The 22,341-nt window shown below is 41.8% G+C and overlaps 1 protein-coding gene across 1 annotated transcript; it reads right to left on the bottom strand.

Annotated features, from left to right (window-relative positions):
* Positions 1 to 1,726: 1,726 nt before the first annotated feature.
* Positions 1,727 to 20,907, bottom strand: smg5 (SMG5 nonsense mediated mRNA decay factor). Its single transcript, XM_079227458.1, has 22 exons — positions 20,798 to 20,907; positions 20,383 to 20,481; positions 18,618 to 18,741; positions 17,496 to 17,652; positions 16,242 to 16,331; positions 15,831 to 15,920; positions 13,877 to 13,955; positions 13,620 to 13,745; positions 12,517 to 12,585; positions 11,814 to 12,052; positions 10,591 to 10,728; positions 9,497 to 10,414; positions 9,224 to 9,393; positions 9,068 to 9,143; positions 7,576 to 7,751; positions 6,629 to 6,787; positions 6,336 to 6,395; positions 5,774 to 5,933; positions 4,380 to 4,470; positions 4,146 to 4,220; positions 3,915 to 4,053; positions 1,727 to 3,085 (listed from the first exon to the last, which is right to left on the bottom strand). The coding sequence occupies exons 1-22, from the start codon at positions 20,860 to 20,862 to the stop codon at positions 3,002 to 3,004; spliced, it is 3,384 nt and encodes a 1,127-aa protein (XP_079083584.1). The 5' UTR covers positions 20,863 to 20,907; the 3' UTR covers positions 1,727 to 3,001.
* Between the last annotated feature and the right edge of the window lie 1,434 nt (positions 20,908 to 22,341).

Here is a 22,341-nt window from a genome sequence, read left to right as displayed (position 1 = left end):
TGTTTACAAAAGCACACGTTGAGAGGAAGCTCAAACTAAACAAAACAAAACAGCACAATCAAAGTAATTAAAAGTAGACATCCCCAATGCAAATATTTCTAAATCGTCAAGAAAGGACCCGGATGCTGAAACACTGTAACCATGTACACATGTGAACTGCCCAGAACGCCAGAGGGGTTCGATACCCGCCTCCATGAGCGTGCTTGTTGTTTTGAAGTTCTTTACGAATGATTCCGGAGAAACTGTTTGGCAAAAGGACGCGTTGATTTCCGATACATGGGAGTGACTTACGAATAAAACCCTCCAGGGTCTCTGAACGAGCGGAAAGGGAGTTAATTTACTGAAACAAGGGGTGTTTTGTTTTTGTTTAATTGTTATTATTATAAATATTTTTTACGGCGAGGTCGAAGCACTCAGTCGCGGTCGGCTTAATGATGTAAAACTGCAGCCAAGCACCATCGAAGCAAACACAGAAACCGGCTCTGACCTTTCAGCTTTACGCGTCCGACGCGTTCATTGACGGCTCAGATGAAGAGGCTCTGCAGCGTGGATTTGGGAAAACTAAATTATGAAGCAATCGTCCGTGATTATATTAAAAAAAAAATTATAAATCCATAATTATTCCAGAGTCGGGCACTTGCTCCATTGCAACAACAGCCCCCTCTTCTTTTCCTCTCCACATTCCTTCAGTAACCGAATCAAAACACCACTGTACCCCACCATTGGCGAAATCCCACCCCCAGGGCAGAGGCTTTTTCCCCATTGGATGTGGCAAAAAAAATAGAAAGAGCCTCGTTCCCTGTCAGGAGACAAGGCAGAGCAAGAACAAGAGCTCCAGCATCATTAGCATAAGAGCAAACATGGCTTGCATAAATTCTGAATGAAAATGCGTGACAGCTTCGATGAAGTTTTCTGCAAGAATTTTTTTAATAAGGTGCACATGTGGAGTCCAAGCGTTTCCAAAAAGACAAAAGTCACTTACGCATAAACTCCAGGCAGGCGAGGCATTTCCCCACTGCGAGCACAGAACCATGCATGGACATTTCTCAGACAGATCACAGCTGCTTTTAACCAAGTTATGAATGGAACTAATGGGTTTTTTCTCTGTTTAAACCTCTCATCCTGTCCCAGCAGCCACATTGGGCTCACAGAAAGAGGATTGCCTCGGGTCACCGAGGTTTCCCAACCCCCTTACCGAGCAGAAAAAAAGGGGGCCAGCACCAGTGCCAGCCGTCTTCTGTTGAAGGCACTGACCCTGCTGCCAGGGGATTGGTTATTCCGTGTGCTCGGTCAGTGGTGGGCACAGGTCCCGGGACAGAGAGGGACATACACACACATAAAAGAAAGAAGAAAAAAAAAGAGAATGTCTCCTCTCAAACTAGGACTCCGTGTGCCAGAGTCCCTAGAAAGACTACAGGCAAGTTGAGAGGGTTCAGGTTCCTCGAGTATTATACAACTCTGTGCAGAGTTGTGGCCTCCAGAGTTGACCTTCCTGACTTGCACTTGGTGCCTCACCGGTACCTGAATGCACCACGTCCTCAACGCGGCCCGCGTGTCGTGGTCTCCCCCTCAGAGCCACAGAAGGAATCACACAACTGTTTTCAGAGGCTGAGCAGGACAAGTAGGCTCAACGTCATGTGTAAAACTGGTGCAAAGCAAACTGGTTAATTCATTTTCTGGCACAAAGGGATGGTAATGAAGCAAAAAAAAGGAGGAATCATTTTATACGAGTTTCTTTTTATTGTTCAATGCATGGCCACACACATATACTGGCTTTCTTTTGCACTGTGCATGATGGGACAGTCACTATGGAAATGGTGATGTAGATGAGACACATTTTAGGAGTTTACAGGGGTCCAAACACAACCCACGGTCCTCTGGGGAGTTAGCCGGCCCCTCAATGACTGGCTAATAACACGGGGCTAACCCGCTTCTACCTCCCTCTAACGTGAAACCTTGATAAATAAATTCTGGATTATAAATCGTTTATTCAATCTTAAGAACTGAAGGATTTGCTCAGTGGATCAACGCACGGCAACAGCCCCCTTCCCTTTCCCTTAAACATTCTCCGATATCTCATTCAAAATTTAGCTTACAAAAAGCAAAATAAACAACATTATTTGGGTACAAAAATAAAATCCAAATTAAAACTTTTAACAGGACAACTCCTGTTTTTTTTCTTCTTCTTACTTTTCTCTTCTCATATTGAATAGCACAATACAAGTCACTGGTCACAAAAGTACACTGCAAATAAGGAAAAACTAAAACAAAAGAAGGAAAGAAACCAATCCCGGAGAAGTGTACGTGACTCGACCTTTCCTCGAGGCCTTTGAGCGATGGGACGCCTGGTTCGCTTCGCAGGGCTGGAAGCCTCAGACAGAGCGGGGTTCCTCCGTCTTAAACAGTTGTCTTCACACGGCCCCGACTTTCCAAAAAACGCAGCCCTGCCAGATTTGCACATTCTTTACCCTCTATTCTGTAGTACAGACTGAAGGGATAGGGAAGGAGGGAACGGAAATCCAAACCACTGCTCTAAACATCTACATGGATTCATCTGAGTGTGAATGTGTTAATGTGTGTGCGGTTTCTCTCTCGACACGTATGTACTCGTTTGCTAACATATACAGTGTATTCCTGGTTAGGGTGTGAACCAGGGGCACTTACAAGTTGAGCGTTCCCCCACCATTTTCCGCACTCCGACCACTAGAGGTCACTCTTTATGTTTAGGATTGGGAGGTGGGAGGTCTGCTCTTTCTTATAGCGCCGTTTCACTCGCATTTCTCTGTTTTTTTTTTCTTTCTTTCATTATTTTTTTTTTAACTCCACTGTTTTAACTTTTCCACTGCTCTAAGCTTCGATTCAGCTTTCTTTTGAGTTGTTTTTTGCCTTTGAAGACGCAGATACAGAGCAAAAGAGTGGGAGAGAGAGAGAGAGAGAGAGGGAGCGAGTGTTGTGATCGATCAGCTGTTCGCAGCGCCGACAGCTGCCCCCGTTTGACCCCTCAGCCGATCTCCTTCCACTGCCGGTAGAACTCCACGATGTTCTTCAGGTCCATGCCCGCCGAGCCCGCCGCCTGGATCGCTGACTGATGAAAAAAAATAATAATATGAAATTAGGGTTAGGTGATATTGAAACTCTTCTTTAACATTGTCGGCTTGTAAGCCCGTGCATTAATTTGGCTAATGTTGCTGTTATTGTCTATTGAAAGATGAGGGGAAAAATGCACAAATAAAAAATAAATTACAGAGATAGCCCATAAAATGAATTGGCTCATATGCAGGCCTATAAACAAATGAATTAATAAAACATATAAAACCAAAGACCTGTCTTTGACCAATTCAGTCCCCGGGACAACACACACACACACACACACACACTTCTGAGACTCGTAGTAATTAATATTGACGCAAGGTGAGATTACCATTCCTTGTTGCATGAGTGTTTGGGATTTTTGGTATCGGCCAAAGCATATTAAAAAAGACGACGGATTCGAATGCTGATTTGGACGTCTATTACCATAGCAACGGTCAAAGCTTTAAAGCAATCGGGTCAGCCTTAGTAATTAGGTACAGCGTCAGATCTTACAACAATGCGGTGAAGTATAGACAGGACACACACACACACACACCTCGTGAGGAGCATTACCGTCGGCCCAAAAGATTAAAGGTGTTTTTTTTTTTTTTTTAAACCAAATGGCTAAAATCGACAGCAATGGTGTCAGTGAGCTTCAGGAGAAGAGCTTGTTGGATCGTCCTACAGCATCCAAACGCCCCCTCCCTAAAATCACCAGATGGCGGTGGGTTCTGTATGAAAACCGACGGGACGCCACCGGAGCAGAAACAGAGCAGCAGCTGGACTAGTCGTGCGTGTTTTGCTCTGGTGTGTAACGTAACAAAACAACGTGAGTGACCGACCTTCATCGCTGCCGACCGAGTGCAAAGCTCCTCCACTTGATGGTCGGTCAGAATGGTCACCATGCCGGCCGTATCTTCATCTCCGTTGCTCTGGGAGACTGTGAGCTGGCGACAACTGTCCACCATCTTGTATAAATGCCTTGGGACGACAAAAGAGAGGTCACAGTCATCCAACGGGGGATCTTAGAAAACAAATGGTGGACACTGTAGAGAGGCGAGAGCGAGGTTTACCAGGCTTCGATGTCCTGACGCTTCAGTTTATCTCTTTCAAAACTTCGACCAGACTCCTTCTGGCAGCGAATGTACCTGCAGAAGGATGCGATTCAGAATATTCAGCGAGTTTTAGGGAGTAAACGTGAGGTTTCTGTTTAACGAGGACTACGCAAAAGAACATTTAACATCGAATCCTCGACAAGACCCGCGAGAAGCTCCATCAGTCAGCAGACGCACTAAACACACACCCACCTGTTGCCTTTGCGAAATTCAGACTCCAGGAAGCGGATGCCATCCCTCGCGCCGGCGTTTTCCTTCTTCAACCTGTCAAGCCCATCAATCACTAAGACAAAGAAGTAGACCAGACTGAGTACACAAGCACAACAGGACATTATGATAGCAATCATAAACAGACTTGTGAAAAGATAAAAATCCAGAAGACTTTTTCAAATAACTTATTTCTGACCAAGTGCCCGAACGATTACATGAAAATTACAAAATCAGTAACATGTCATTTTGCACTGCTTGATAAATAATTAAAACAAACAATTTATTTTCAACATTACCGACAACAATTCATTTGTCAGTTGACTATTTGAATAATCAACTAATTGTTTAAAAAAAAAAGACACGTCTTCTATAATTTGTATAGTTTCATGCATCCATCAACAGCACAATACAATTATTAATGTCCAGTTAAGTGTGGCATAATATTAGAAAAAAAAACATTGAATATTGAGTTCCAAAGCCACTCCACTTATTAAAAGACTTTGACACGAAAGGCATTCGATTATAATCAAATCTGATAATAAATGTTCAGAATTTCTGCCCTTAATTTGCAATAAACTTGTGTTTAGCCATGTCTTTGTGTATATCAAGGTTTCTGCAGGGTTCCCCAACATAACGGTTAGACTAAGGCTTCTTAAGAACCTTTTAATACCACATGAAATGCAATTTCATACCTGTATCATGATTGTACCATCCAAAGTATGATGAAGAACCAATAGGGATGAAATGGCTTAGAATGATTTATTATGTCCCACTTTTTTTAGTACTTAATTTATATGACAATTAGTGGCAGAAAATGAACAGTGGTATTGACCAATTAAAAAGATAAATGAATGCGACGCTTTGCTAAAATCAACACTTGCAGATTATGAGACAATACGCTTTCTTACTTCTGTAGCCGGCAGTAGTGACAGTGTTCGTCACAGGTCTGATGATGCTGATTGAAAGCTCCACAAAGAAAGATTGAATATCCTGCTGCACCTACCTCACTGTCAGACCAATACCACTTTAAATGTAAAAGCTCTATAAGTCTCCCAAAAACCTAACAAATACATTTTATAACTATAACTAACTGTCGATGCCAGGCTTCTGAAAGTTAAATTCTACGAGGAATGTTTTTTTTTAAGCCTGCAGATACCCTGGTATCCCTAGCCGATTTCAAGTAACAGTATGTGAGATTACTGAATGGAGGATTTTGTCCTGTAATAAAAGGAGTAGTCTGTATTATATTTTGCATAATTGTCCCTCTCTACAGTAAAGTTTGAGATCATGAAAAGCGTCCCTGTAAGTCACTGAATACTCACCATCTACCTTGTTTAATATGACACACACACACACGCATGCACACACGCACTGACCTGTCCGCGGGATGATGATGATGAAGCAGCCGCTGCCGGCCAGCTGCCGGATGAGGTTGAGATGCTGGCAGAGAGCAGCTGTGTCTGGCACCAGGTAGGGTGACATGGACGACTGGGTCTTCGGCTGCTGAAGGCTGCCCTCTAGCTTCGACACCTCCAACTGCAGAACGAGAGGTCCAACAGCAGATCATGTGCTATTATTGTAAGGTGTTTATAATGGTATGTTTATAATAATCCTAGAAATACAACACAACTAGCTTAAGGTTCCTAGACCGGTTATGTCAGCTGGTTTATTTTAACGTCAAGCCATCTGCCTCCTGGTAAACATTATTCTTCACAAAGTGGATAGAAAGGCAACTATATAATCCTTCTTTTTTTAAACACAAAAAATAAATGTTTTTTTCTACATTTTCCATAAAAAGCCCTCCCTTTGAGCTCTGTTCTTTTGGCGGTGACGACTGTACCGGCCCACAGCTGTGTCTACGCTGTGTCACTGCTCAGATTTCAAAGGGAAACACAGACGGGGTAAACAGCCAGTGGACAGAGTGATCAGATTAAAAACCTGTAGTCGAAGCTGGGCCATATCCCTCATTAGGCGATTTCGACGAGCCTCCTCTTCAGCCTGGACAAATGGAGATAGAGACAGGAGAGTCAACATCAAAAGGTTCAGAAAGAAAAATAAAACACATTACGGTTCCAGGTCATTATTTAAACATTCTTCACATTTATTTAGTTCAACAATTACACAACGACGCCATCTTGCCCGTGGAAGCGGCACACAGAATAATGAGAGCTGACTGAATGAGGGCCCCCGGTGGTTTTTCTTTCACGTCGTTCTGTTCAGATGTCACTCACCATTCGGAACTGGGCCTTGGCCTGCTGCACCAGATTGTCCTGTTCGGATTGGCTGATGCTGGTGAAAATGCCCACCTCCGGGTTGAAGTGCAGCACGTTGCCCTGGAGATTCGTCAGGAAGTGGCCAAAACTGCGAATGCAACACACTCGCACGACACACTGGAGGAAAGAGAGAGGAGGACATGCGAAAAGGTTTCATATTATGTTAGATAATAAAATATCATGTTGGATAACTGAACAAGACGACATTTCCTTAGTGTGTAATGAAGGACTCACAAGTCTTAATATGTTTCAGTGTCCTGTTAAAGATGGGACCATGACATATATACAAAGATTTCTTAAATATACAATATGCACATTTTTGTAATGGAAATAATTTCCTTCTCCATGAGATGTCTTTTTTTTTAATTATTATTATTTTTTTTTTTAAATAGAACATTTTCTGGAGCCGCCCTTCTTTCATTTTTATTTCTTTCTTTCTCATGTTCTATTTTTGTCTTCTGTGATTACATTGTTGAAAGGATGGATTATTCTGTTAAAAGTATAAAACTGTTGGTTAAATGTGTGAAATGCTGCTTGAAGAAATATACATACTCATGGTTTAAAGCTCATATAATCAATATGTTTGTATAAACAAAAGCATCTTAAACAAATACATTTAAAATAAACAATTCAAAATAGCTGTTAATTTCAGCACCAGACTTATTTATTGAGCTAATTTAATAAGTCTGTCACATGCACTACACAGAAATAACTTTTTGATCTTCGCAAACTCCCTGGCTCATAAAAAAGAAAAGAAAAGGCAACTGGCACAAACCCTGTGCCATGATTCTACACTAGTAAGATAGTTATTGGCACAGTGGAGCTGATGCTTTTAACAAACACTGAAACATCTGTAAAAGCTGAGTCCTGTGTGTATCTGTGCGTCTGTGTGCTGGTGCGTGTACCTCCTGTAGGGAGCTGAGGGAGGGGTTGCGGCTAGTAAAATCAAGGCGGCGGTGAGCTACGTTGAGAGCGGGCAGGTGCCGCAGAGCCAAATCTTCAGGCAGCAGCAGACTCTGGACCAAACCGGACTGCTCGCACTCGTTTAACAGCTCCGTCACCTCGGCGTTCAGACCGAGCTCTGCAGTACACAAGCACACACACACACACACACACACACACACACACACACACACACACACACACACACACACACACACACACACACACACACACACACACACAGATAAATAAATGAGCTGTAGACGCAGCGAGCACAGTCAGACAAATATTCAGTGTGAGAGCTGAGTATTAGCACTGTTTGTTAGTGAGTGCTCGCAGTACAGGGATGGAGAAAGAGCTTGGGGTATATGGACACAATATATATATATATATATATATATATATATATATATATATATATATATATATATATCACAGTGACCATTTATATTATACATACAACATATTTACAAACCTGGAAAACCTCATTTAATAACCATTACATACATTTCCTGTAAGATCTAATTTTGCAAAAGCTTGTAATTGATTGCCTTTTACCAGAACTATACATGTGAAATGATTGAAGTGAATTTGACCAAACAATAATATTGACATCTCAAAAGGAAATTTGACTGGACCAATACAACACAACTCATTGAGAGTTAAGAGTAGAAGATTGATCGTTGTCTGTCCGCTGTCAGCTTATCGGTCATTTTGGTCTGGAGATTACTTTCGCTGATTGGTCATTTTTTTAAGTGCTATTTTTGTACTGAATCATGAGCACATCTCTGGTAAACACAAGTGGTCCTCATGTGTGATACTTTGGTGAAAAACTCAGTTGGACAGTTCTTTACATTGAATCACGTTCTTTGGCCGAGGACCGCCGTAGCACACTGAATATGAAGCTGCAACCAGCAGGTGAATAGCTTAGCATAAAGACTGTAAATAGAGGGAAACAGCTAGCTCGACTTTGCCAATAAGCATCTCTAAAAAAAAACCTGAAATGCAAAAAACAACAAGTTGTGACCTAACAGGTTGTTGAACTATTACTTAGCAGGGCTAGTCCCTTCATTGAATCATGTACAGATTTCAGTTTTGGTGAAGAATAAACAAACTAGATACAACATGTTTATTAGTTAGAGGTGCTGATTTTTATTTCCCTTTAGAGTCAGGCCCGCTGTTTCCCTGTTAAGCAAAATCTGATTGCCTGCTATCTTCATTTTTAGCATACAGAGAGTAGTGTTACCAATCCCTCTCTGCAAGAACGCAAATACACGTAATTTCAAAAATATCTAACTACTCCTTTAAATGAATGGTTTAGTTGATGTCTTCACTCTGTGTCTCCAAGGACATTTTAGTATTGTTGTTCCAGTGGGGAAATAAACATAGTTACTGTTGTGCCATCTTCTATTTACTGCGCTATAAAGAAGCATAAATCTTGAAGCAATAACTCACCAGCCTCGAGCATCTTGCTGCCATCTGGAAGCAGGTTGAGCAACACAGACAGTCGATTCCACAGGCTTTGAGAACTCTGCAGAGAGAACCATTTGTTAATTACCCTCCTAAGATGACGGTGTTTCATAGGCAAAGCAGAACATTCAGCCCTCTCACCTGTGCACACATGAGGATGATGTCGGTGTTCGTCCTTAGCCAATCAACAAAGACTTTCACCACCTGGATCAACCCCTGGTTAGTCAGGATCTCCAGCTTCTCTAAGAGGGTTTTCTCACTATGTACTGATTGAGTACTGTGTTGGCTGCCTTCCGAATCAGAGTCCAGGTCTAGAAGAGGTGACAGAATAATACAAAAAAGTTTGTGTAACAGGAGGGAGGGGAAAAAGCAAACAGAAAGGACAGATTACATGTAAATTTGAGGTAAAATCACCATTTTCATTTGTTCCGTTGGCAGAGGCAGGGTTCAAATCGCAGGGAGAGTCCTCAGGAGGAGGGGGTGTCTCTTGGGAGGGCGGAGCAGAGGCCTCGGTAGGGGTGGGAATACCCAAAGTTGACGAGGCTTGGGGCCTCAACAACATGTTGCTGAAGGTGGGCGCCAGGCGGAAGCAGCGCTTGGCCTGGAAGAGCTGCGATGACATGGCCTGGAGGTTACTGCTGATGCTGGAGTCGCTGGGCAGCAGAGGGCCGTTGGTGGTCGGCGGTGTATTTTCGTCACCGTCGCCTCCGTCTTCCTTGGATTGGTCCTCATCTTCCTCTTCGTCCGGGTGCTCCTGCGCCTGACCTTCCAAGTTGTCCGAGTTTTCCGCGTCCTCTATGTCCTCTAGGTCCGAGCGAGACTCCTGGCTGTTCATGTCCGAGTCGGTCTCTACGTCGAACGCCGTCCCCACTTCCTCCTCCTCTTCGGAGCCGCTGCCCCAGCTGCCCTCCTCACCAAGGGGGTCCCGCTTGGTCTCCTTCCTGACAGCTGGTGGATTGATCGGGGTTCCCGTAGTGGTGGCACCTGTTGAGTCAGCATGGCCCCTCCTCTCGTCAACGTCGTCTTCGTCGTCTTCGCTCTCGAAGCCCTCGCTCAGGTCGCTTTCGTCCTCTCCTCGAGTGTCCTTGCGTGCACAGCGCCGTCGGCGGATTCGAGAGAGACGGGTGTACTTCTTCTTCTGTCTCTGTTTCTCTTCTTCCAACTGCCGCTGTTCTTCCGCACTGCACTGCTTTTTGGCGGCAACCTTCGCACGACCATCTTCATCCTTCTCCTCGTCCTCCTCGTCTTCCTGCTCCAGGGAGCCATTCTGCAGAGGCTTCTCAACGGAGCGATCTGTCCCTGGAGCGGATAAGTCCCTCACCTCCAGGTCGTCTAGATAAGAAAAGAAAAATATTCACTGCCTTTAACCACAAGAGGCAGCTCTGTAAGACACTGGGACTGACACGTTTATCTGAGTGGAAGACACTTGTCTGGGACATTGAACTAACTCGTAGCTCCATTTGTCTTCCTTTCTCTCCCCACATATAGAGACAGATTTCCTCTCTCACCTGTGGCATCAGTTGGAAGAGGAGGCACCTGGCTCTCCGCTTCTTCCAGTTCAGCCTGCAGTCGAATGTTGACGTGGTTCACCAAATGGGAGAAAAGCGCCAGCGTGAAAGCTATGGACGCACTGTACTGCTTTGATCCTAAAGACACAATACAACATGTATTAGTACAAAAATGTTTTTACATTTGAAATGTGTACTTTTGTTTTATACTTCAAGTTACAATCGTCAAATATCTCTGTTTTGTTATCTTTGGCAGGCATCTATGGCAATAAACCACACGTGTGTTTTTGGAACTCACTTCGCAGAGATCAAAATAATGTTGCCTGTGTGTCGTCAGTCTTTTTTGACCATTTGCCTTCTTCTGAATGTTGAATTTGTTTCTTTGGAGTTTCACTTGTTTTCGAGGTTTCCTCGTCTGCAGTCACAGTAACCGCTTAGTCGCATCGCTTGCAGAGACGCGGGGAAAAAAAACAACCAGTATGCCGCTTCACATACTTGTGAGTTGAGGAGTGAGTCGGTTGCGTTAGCCCCGCCTACCCTCTCTGGCGGACCAATCCCTGCTGGGTGATAGAAAACGCATCACTAACTGAGCGCCGCTTCTGATTTTTCCCGTGAATGTTACCGCAGGCACCCATTTGACATTTATAGAAAGAATAATCTACAAAAGATTATTACTTATTAATTGCTATCACTCGATGCAGATTTATGCATTTTTTTAAATTTCAAGTTAGGGTCTAAATTTTTATTTAGGAGTCAATCCATCACACAGGTCCTGTTATACTGGCAATAAACGAGGACAACTTAAGTGGGAGCTTTGAACAGAATTGTGCCGGAGCATGGTTTATGGCTCCTTCCCCTACTGCTAATTATTCCGATCTTTATGTCATCTAGACATACAAGCCCTCTGAAGATGGTACTGAAACTGAAATGTAGCTTTTAAGATTACATAAAGAAAAAGGTTGGCTGCACTCTTTGCACTTCATTTGCATACTTGTATATTTGCACTATTGTACGTTTACTTGGTACACATTTTCATTTCAATTGTGTCGTTTTGCAAAACAAATTTCCCCTAGTGGGACAATAAAGGTAACCAAACCTAAACGTGCATGTTTTCCCGCTTGTTATATATTATCAAAATGTATTTAAAAAATAATTTTAGAAGACAAATGCGATGAAGTACGCAATAGCGTACTTCATCGCTAAAACTACACACTAAAACTCACCTCCCCTCTTCAGGCTGTGCACCACCATCAGACAAGTGACCACCATCTTGAAGACGAGGGTGTCCGGCAGCACGGGGCAGGAGCTGTCAGCATGCTGCTGCTGCTGCTGCTGCTCCTCCTCTTCCTCGCTGGGGGAGTGGTGAGCACCGCCAGGCGTTGGCGGCGGCAGGTAGAAAAGCACCAGGTTGAAGTCCTCCAGCACCGACTGGCAAAGTGACGTCAGCTCTGTCTCCATTAGACTACATAGAGACAGAGGAGCGGAAGCAACATGATGAAAAGGAGGCACTGAAAATACAAGGTCAACGCAAACTAACAATTAATAATTCAAGGATAACACTGAAGACTCACGATGTGCTCATTTCACTGTCCTTCGTATTTTCTCATAAACTAAGAGTACATTTTGTTGCTAGTTAAATCAGATTGTGTGACGGTTTTGACAGGCAGTGAACACTGGATACACATTACAAAACCAAATATTTGACTTTGATATCACAGGTGCAGGTAGGAGTTTAGATACTAAAGATAGTGTAATTTGACAATAACCACACATAACAGACTATGTTCAGTCTTAACATACCAATAAAATGTTGAAGGACTAAGCATACAGTGAAGACTAAGGCTTGTTTCAACTGGGGACTGTTTCTAAAACAGCAGAGCACGAGGTTGAGGAGGATAGGAAAAGAATGACAGCACAAGCACTCACCTGTTCTTGGGCTGCAGCAGGCTCTGAAGGTACATGAAGCTCACCAGGAGGTGCTTGATGTCTTTTAATCTGCACAAAAAAGAAAATGATAGATGACAGAATATTCTGATTGTGTATGAACACTCTCAATCAAATTCAGCATGTTCATGTTTTAGAGGCACCTGTGTGTGTAAAACATTGTAAACGGCGTGTTGTTGCAAAGTGTTGGTGCTCTGTCACTATCCCTTCGTGTTCTCAGAGGTGGAGAAAGCGGCGCTTGAGCAAACAACGAGATAAACAACAAACACTAGGCAAGCAAGAGGGTAAGATGCTTATTTGCTGAGAGTTAAATGAGAAGAACGACACCACCCTCATGTCTGTATAGTAAATATGGAGTTTGAGCCGGCAGCCTTCAGCATAAAGACTGGAAGCAGGGGGACACAGCTTGGCTTGGTCTATCCAAAGGTAACAAGGGTTTATCTTGTTTGTGTAATTCAGATGCAAGCACAAACTGTGGAATCGAGCTCCTCATGGAACTCAATGGAAGCAAGTAAGTGCATTTCCTAAAATGGGGATAATAGATGAGATACATTTCCATAAGTCACTATTTCTTCGGGTAAACACCGTATGAACACAACAGCTAAGTTAAGTGATGTTAGTGGGAATGGAATAAAAACAGCGTTGTTTTCTGCCCAGGTGGCAAAATAATGTCTTCATATTATTTGCTTCATGCACAGTGGTAATCCAAGTAATCCCTTAGTAAACAAGTAACATGACTTGACCTATATCTACACTTTACAGATTGCTCTTTTCTCCTACACAACAGGCATTATCTCTTGAAAGGTCTATTTTACGAGCATCATTATTGTGCATATTTGCACAACTGATTTCAACTGATTTGATACCTTTGTTGCTTCAACAACATAATTTCCCCCACAGGGATCATCAATTATCTGATCCAATTTGCAGAGCAATTTACCCCAAGATGTCAATTGGGCCTTGATTACAGTTACTCTGGGACGTCAGTGAGGTCCAAATATTCTGTTTATATTACAGACAGATAGTTTATCTCCAGTTCAGGAGGCCTTGGGGTATTTTGCAAATGTGCATTTCTTTGGACTCACCTTTGTCGAGAAGGAGACAGCTTCTTCATTTCCTGCTTCTTCACCTGTTGGTACATCTTGGCAGCTTTGTCAAACAGGCGCTTCAGATTGCCATAGGCGCCCTCAAAGGGGGCATCTGATTGGATGCTAGCACAGATGAAAACAAATTCTTACAAAGTCTTAACTGATATATATATATATCAGTTAAGACTCTAAACGTATTGTGTTGTGGTTCAGTAGTTAACATTCAAACATAACTGTCCATAAACATTCCTCACCAGCGAAGGTAGTAGTAGGTTGCTTCAACATTATAGAACTTGCTCCCTGCCAGTGTGCCCAGTTGGTTAAACGGCATTCCTGGAGACAGATGCACGAAGAAAATAGTAAACAAGTTCACCTTCATTTGTGGATGGAGAATCATGAACTAAAGTTATATCTAATTAACTAACGTAGCAAGGAGTAACACAATATGTTTAATAAAAGTCACAAATAAATCAGTAAACCCACTAAAACATAAAGTTCTGATCAATGCACAGATGTCAGCTATAAGCACCTTTAAAGCTGGATCTAACTATCAGAGAGAAAGCCAATCGGAGTATTTCCTTAAATGTTGAACTATTCCTTTAAGTAGTGCCTGAACACATTTGCAATCCAAACATAATTTTCTTCCACAACAATATTATGAGGAAATTAAATATTTGTAAGCTTCCTTCTTCAATTGCTTTCTTTTTTCCCTACCGGTTACTTCCCTGCACATCCCTTCATATTTAAATACACTTGCCACTTTTACATTACACTTGTTTAAAGTACTGTTATCTGTGCACATTATTTAAATGTTATATTCTATTTTAAATTCAATATGTTCCTATTTCTTGCACTGTGTTTATTCTTTAATGTTATGCAAAGCGTCGGAAATACACGAGGGCAAAGGGCAAAACTGCCCCTAAGAAATATAATTTTGCCCCTGATATCACTAGGAGAGGGGCAAAAAATGCCCCCATAATTTCCTCTAATAGTTATGATAATTTAATGAACTTAGAAATGTAATGAACTTAGAAATTAGAAATGAGTCGTCTGCGCTTAAATCAGACGTCTTGACTTCCTGTCACTCGTCGCGCCGCTGCTCTCACAGCTGTTGCGCAACACACAGGACAACATGGGCGACACGGGATTGCTAAAAGACTTTAGAAAAAGCATCAAACTAGCTACGGGTCCTCTAGCAGCGCTGGAAGCGGCCGTCATTCAGACGCACCGAGCTGTGTGGCTACGGATAATATTATAAACCCATGGTGGAAGGCGTAAATGAAAACTGCTTGCACAGAGATAAGCCCCGCCCCCTCTTCGGCGCATCCAGCTTGAATGACAACATTGATGACATATTGGTCAGTTTGTCTGCTTGATAATTACATTTTGCTGCAATAAAAATGATTGAAGTGAGATGAAACTTGATCTTCTTAGATACAATATGTTGACAAAGTTTTCCATTAGGAATAAATTTGCGGTGGAAAAAAAGAAATAAATCGCAATACTCTATATATCGCAGTATAAAATAGAATTGTGGGACCTCTGGTGATTCCCATCCCTAGTAGACAATGTACAATGTGTTTAAGGTAACAAAAAAAAAATCAATAAATATAATTTTGAATTATAAAAAAGAAAGAAAAAAGTTATAATTGTTAATAGTTGTTAAAAAATGTAATAACAATGAATTACCACAAATAAATAAGAATGAAATTGAATATGATTGTGTGATTTATGTTTTCTGTTTGTTCTTTTGTTAAAAAAATCTAATAAAAACACTTTGAATCTGTAGACTACTGCCTAATAGTTGTATTGTTGCCATTTGATGACAATTGCTCATATACTGTAAGCCTAAATAAGTATATTTATTATTTTTAACAAAGGTTTAATGTTATTTCACAAGTTTCAAAAAGTGCCCCCAATTTTTATTGAAATGCCCCTGGATTTCAGTCGGTGGAGGCAAAAATTGCCCCCTAAAAAATATGCAAATTTCCTACCCTGGTTATGCACCACCCACCATGGCAAATACCCTGTATGTGAAACATACTTGGCAATAAACGGTTCCGATTGCTATTGAACAATGTTCATATTTTTGTTATTCTTCTGGCTACCAAAAGAATCCCATCTGATGAACGCATTTAAGAAACCAAGTATTCCTCTCCCAGTCCACACTAACTTTACCAGCAGAAATCTTACGTTACATTCACTCACCCACGTGTGGCATGACAGACAGAGCCTGATGGTAAAACCTTTCTGCTAGCTGATCAGCCTCCACTCCAGCGAGTTCATTCTGATAACGAGCTGCAGGCGAACAAGTTATTGTTAACAACAAGATAGACTTTGGCTAAAATATTAAATGTTCACTGATTAATTGGAATTTTCTTTTATATATCAAAGGCAATTTGAAAGTGCTGCAGACATAATTTTCTTTGCTTGATCGTTTCAGCTTTTTAAGTAAAATCAACCCAAATATCTAAACCAACCAAACAGCCTCCAGCCAATTATACTCAATAGCTAAGCCAAATTTTCCCACGCTGAATGACACACACATGCTGTCTCACACCTCTGCAAGCTGGACAGAGAGAGATGAAATAATTGCACATTCTATTAACATGTTATTACCTAGATCTCCTAGGTAGACCAGACAGCGATGACAGGCCATCTGTGCCCACTCCATCTCCTTGGGGGTAGCTGCCACTGGTTTCTTTCGGCCTGCGGAGAACAATTAGTGTTTTGTGTTTCTTCATTTCAAGCATTAAGCTGATGCACTTACCCAAAATGACTTGGAGTTATGTAACAAAAGAACGAGCTTTGATGCCGGCACAGCAACAATTTGCAAAAAGCAGAGTGTGAATATTAGAGACAACAAACAGATATTATTCATCCGTCCCTGAGGTGTTAATGTCCATATGGGCTTTTGTTTGAGGTGTCAGAGAAGATTTATATTTCTTGATAAGAAAAACATGAACTTCATGCTGGAAGATTGGATTTCAGACCCTGTGTACCGCTGGGATTTAACCCCAGCTGTCCGAGTACCGGGCCGGCTTCATAGTACTGCAAACTTGGGTGACCCTGCACCTGTTTGTTTGTCTTAGCTGACAATACACTGACTTGGCACTTCTCCACCCATTTGTCTGCTCTGCATAGTGCAAGGGAACACTGACATCTGATATGGACTCAAATCAGACAATGACACATAAACAATGCAATGGTGTGATCACACTTTTCATTATCTTTGTGTGTGAAAGTACATTTTAATATCGCCTGTACATGACATTCAGCTTTCCAGTGGAGGCTTTTAGAGAGTTTGAACATAAATTACAAAAGCTAATCTGCCTGTTGCAAAAATGGCAAAATAAAAGCTATACGTCTGTGGATTTCTGTTAATATCTCACTGTAATAGAGTGCATTCAAAGCAAAAAAATACATACTAGCACCATTACTACAGTTTTTAGGTCTATATCCGTGAAACTTTCTGCTTCCGTTTCAAAATAAAAGCCCTCTAGCATCTTTATATGGACAAAATCCTTTCATTGGTGTGTGGCCCAGAAGTTGTAGAAAGAAAAGAAAAGGTAAACGATGTCACTGGTTTATTCTAGTGCTCCCATGAGCCATCAAAGTGAACCGACATGCACATTACCGAGATCTAAATAGAATTCTGCCTTCATTGGTTTTATTGTTCACACCTATGCTTGTTATGACGGTGACTTGTCAAGACGTCTTCAGTGAAAAAGGCCAAGAAGGGATTAAGATTCTTAAATTCAAGGAAGAAAATGTTGAAATATGGACACGCATATTTACGCTAATGCAAAAGTCACACAACACTCATTTAGTATGAGGTCTGACTATTCTGCATCTGTGTTTCTGGTGTCTGACCTATCAGCGGGTCTGTGACGTGGGTCCAGTCGATGCAGTCCTGCAGCTCCAGCTGGTAATGGGACTGGATGTATAGCAGCAGGTGCTGGTAGAAACCAACGCCGGCGATTAGGTGTGTACGGTAGGCGCACTCCAGAGCGCTGCGACTGTGGATGTGCTACAGACGAGGGAGAGAGAAAGAAAGGAGAGGAGCCAATACATCAGCGGTGTGCAAACCAGACCATCTACATTGCATACATACAGTAGTTTACAGTGACAATATAAAAAAGGCAAAAAAAAGAGCATGAAACGCTAAAATATTTTGGCCGTCTATAGACAAGCAATGAGGTAAGAGGTGGATAAATAAACCCACTATTACACTGTTACACTAGCAGTTACTCACAGAGCCTCAAGCTGCTACCCTAAAGCAGAGATGAGGAGCGCGATACAAGAGTCTGATAAGCTCACTTCTTTCTTATTCCACACCGGCAGATTTTTTTTCATTTTGAAGACTTCTGACGTAAAGTCAACTGACATCACCAGAGTACATTTAGCAGATTTTGCTCTCTGTTTATACAGGTTTTTTCACATTCATTCATATTCAGAAGGGATGCAGCAATGTGACTTTTGCAGTCCTAATAGCAATAGCTGGGCTTTGGGTATTGTCCAATACCAGTGATTAATTAAGCTGTCTGCTTCATGGTGTGAGAGTGACTGGGATCATTCTTTTATGTGAAAGGCAAGATCAGGCTTAAATTCAATATTGCTTTCCCAACTTGTAAAACATAATGTAACAAATTAATATATAGATATGAATGTAATTGAGTGTTATTTATAAAATTAAAAAAATGGTATCCAGTACTAGATCGGCTATTGTCACTGATGATACCCAATCCAGCTATTTAAGGTCAGCATCTGACTGAGCGACAGTATCGGTGCTTCTCTAATATGCAGTAGTCCTCCCCAAGACCTGTAAACAGACGAGTGACAGGAGCCCAACTGCAGATGATAATCAAAATGTTCAATATTCAAGTTCACAAGCATCTGAATCACAGTACAGACTATTAGTACAGATTTCAGTGCAGAAATTGTCCGGCTACATTTAAAAAGGGCAATAATGGTTGATGGTTTTCCAACAGTTACCTTCTTGTTGGTCTTGATAACCTGGATGACCTCATAGTAAACCTTCCTCCACAGCAGCTCCTCAGCCTTACGGCCGTAGTCGACAGGGTGAAGGAACATTAGCTTCACACAAAGCTCCCGCAACCTGAAACACGCAAACAGAAAGAAAAACAGATACACACGTGCACAAGTTAAGGAGGTAGTTGGATCACCGGTTTGACAGGCGGACCAATGAGTCAACATAGTTTTCACATGAACAGGTGAGGCCACGCAGAACAGAAACACCTTGTGTACAAACTTCAATGGTGGGCACTTTTCCATGATTAATCAAGAAATACATCTGTAGATTAATCAATGGTAAAAACTAGAATTAGTTGCATGATCCGTATTTTAGAGAAACTACATCAATGGCGAATGATGATAGTAAACGTGCCTTTCCCTTTGCTGACTCACACGATCTGTGTAAACTGATTCAGAAGTCAGAGTTCTTCCAGAATATTGCGAAGTCTCAGTCCCCACTTTATGACAAGCGTATGTAAATACAGTTAGGCAGGAGCATGCAGTATTGCTCATTATCTCCGCTTGACGAGATGCTTGGTTCGTCTCTTGTCCGATGCCAAACAGGATCATACCATACTGAACAATAACATGAGCCTCACTTTGCACAGAGGTGCCACATTATCCCATTTGCAAGTGCAATATATGACCCTAGCTCTTACATTAAATGATGTCCTGGGGGAACTGATACCTTGTGGATACCTTTAAATACAGGTATAAAATCATTCCTAAATGTGTTTGAATGAATCGGATCACTCGTACCACCTTCAGGCGTGGTCACAGATGCATATTGCCCTTGCAGTGTAAAATGCACATGCAACTCTTAATCTGACAATTATTTTCTTGATGAATCGCTCAGTCTAAAAAATGTCGGAGAACAGAATTAACTATAGCCCAACCACCAGTCTAAGTAACAAACAGTCCAAAATCCAAAGATAGTTAGTGTACTATCAAACAGACAAAGACGAGAAGCTAATCTTCACAGCTAGAATCTAGAATTAGTGAAGATTTGGCCTCTTTACTTGAAAAATGACTGACACAATTACCTGATCCTCAACGTAGGCGACAATTATTGTGACTAACGTAATTGATTAATCGGCCAATTTCTTAAGCTTTACATGCAACCCCTGACCACAATGAAACCCCGTCCAGTCATTTTTCTAGAGTGCATGTTGGTTCCCAAAGCAGTCCACGAGCGAATAAAGACACCATCTGTGGAGACACTCGGTCAACTATCTTTCTCTCACATTTACTTTTCACTTTCTCCTTCTCTTTTTTAGCTTTTGGTTCACTGTACGAGAACAACAACTGCAATTCACGGCAGTTGGAATAATGAGTAACATATATATGTTTGTTTGTTGTTCTCACAGAAAGAATTGAATGATTATAATGAAACATAAGTGGTCAGCTTGGATACATTAGACATTTTCCTACTGCTTAGTGCAAACTGTATTTGATCAGAATTTGGATGTAAACTTCAGGTCTGATTGGAGTCTAAGGTGCAGTCAATCTCAAATGATCAAACAGCCTAATAGAGAGTTGGTTTTATCAGCTAAATTAACTGGAGGTGGGTCCACAAGAAAATGCACAATGCTCAGCATGACTGGCCAGATGTTTAGGCTCCAGCCTCCTGACACACACACAAGCGCGCACACACACGCACACGCACACACACACACACACACACACACATGCACACGCACACACACACACACACCGCTGGACGTACTTGTTACGAAGGCTGATGTTCTCCGGCTTGAAGACCTCTCTGTAGGACGCTTTGCTGCCGATGATGACGTCCAGCTTGTGCACAGACTCCACCACGGCCCTGGGCGGCGATGGGCAAACAGGAAGCACGAGTTAACACAATGACGACAAGGTTATAGCTGTGATCTAAACAACACTGCGGGAGTTCGTGCAGACGACCATATCGTTTCTGTTAGACACAAAGCACGACGACCCCCTGGTCAGACTCATGAGTGCGCGGGGAGGTTGGGCCACTCGTTGTCGTGACAGGTTGCCGAGTGGAAGAATAGATAGACCCTCAAACCCTTGATTGCCTCGCGCAATAACGCACAATAACGTTCAATGAGCGCCACAGTTAGCGTTAGCTGCGGAAAAAAAAAACGGCCTCGCAAACTGACCTGTAAAGCCGCTTGATGAGGAGGACTTTCGCTTCGGGCTCGCTGTCCTGCACCGGTCCGCTCATGTTCGCGACCCGCAAGCTGTTTGATCACACGCTCCAGCGTTTGGTCGCCGCTTCCTTCCAAACCCCCGTAACGACACGCAGGTGTCAGGGCTACTCGGGTTTGTTCCCCGGCAGTGACAACCGTGTTGATGGCCAGCTAGCGTTAGCTATCAAAGTAGCGTTAGCTCTCCTCTCTTTCCCTCCCTAGTCTCTTTCGTTTCTTGTGTCCTTTGGCAAGACCCCCTCGACCCATTCGTTCTGGGAAACCGGGTAGAAGGGGGTGCCCGGTAATTTAGGCTCTTCCTGGTCAGCTAAAACGCTCCGATATGCCTCTTGTGTTGTTCCCCTTTACAGCCATTGCTACGAAGGCGGCCATTATTCCTATCTGCCTGAATATCGCGAGAGTACGGAACGAAGTCAACAGAAAAAGCATGGGTTGCCAGATTGTCTCAAGAGCCCCCATTTTCGAAAATTATTAAATTCCTGAGAAACACATTTCCTACTGGAAATGAGAGATTCAAAGAGAATATATTTGGGCAGTAGTGTAATAAGTATTTAGATTGTTTACTTAAGTAAAAATAGCAATACCGCTGTATAAACATACTACTAGTAAAAGTACTGCATCACAAACAAGTAGAAAAATATTCTCAAAATGTACTTAACACCAACAGTAGAAGTACAGAAGTATGTGCAGAATTACCTATATTATATATTATATTATATTCTACATATTCCATCACCGGATTTTAATTATTGATCAACTAACGTGTACATGAATTGAATGTTGCAGCTGGTAAAGGTGTGGCTAATTTACATGACTTTACATTTAGATGTGTAACCTATAAGATATATCATAATTGTTTTGTTGATTATTTATTATTTTGTGTTCATAGTCTAAATCGTTAAAGTAACAAGTAACAATATCTCTCCAACATGCAGTGGGTTAAAAGTTTAGAGTAGCCTAACATCATATTGAAATACTCAATAAAGTACAAATACCTAAAAATGGATTTTAGACAAACACCCAGTGGTTGAATGCTGAGGTACTTTTAATTAGCTTAAGTTTACTTGAGTATTTACATTTTATGCTATTTCATACTTCCACTCTACTACAATTATGAGGGAAATATCATACCTTTTTCTCCACTGCAATTATGTCATAACATAGTTAAAATGTGCTCGTCCTCCACCAGCTGTAACAATCAAACACTGCTTACATGTTAAAGCATCACTAATAATAGTCCAATAATATAACTCTCTGAAAAGGAGAATTCTTCAAGAAGCAACAATAACTTTTACTTTAATACTTCTGTAGATTTTGTGGTAAATACTTGTATACGTGTGTGTTCATTTGCATGTATATGAGAATTACTACAATACATTTTTATTGCAAAAAAAAACAGTCTTTCCAGCTTTTTGCATTCATATATCCATCATTTGCATGTTGTTTTCTCCTTACAAGGGACATGGAGTGTTGAAGAAATGTTTCACCCCCATAGG

This window comes from Taurulus bubalis (assembly GCF_910589615.1).
Source record: "Taurulus bubalis genome assembly, chromosome: 12".
Taxonomy (NCBI): domain Eukaryota; kingdom Metazoa; phylum Chordata; class Actinopteri; order Perciformes; family Cottidae; genus Taurulus; species Taurulus bubalis.
This window is presented reverse-complemented; position numbering and strand designations above follow the sequence as displayed.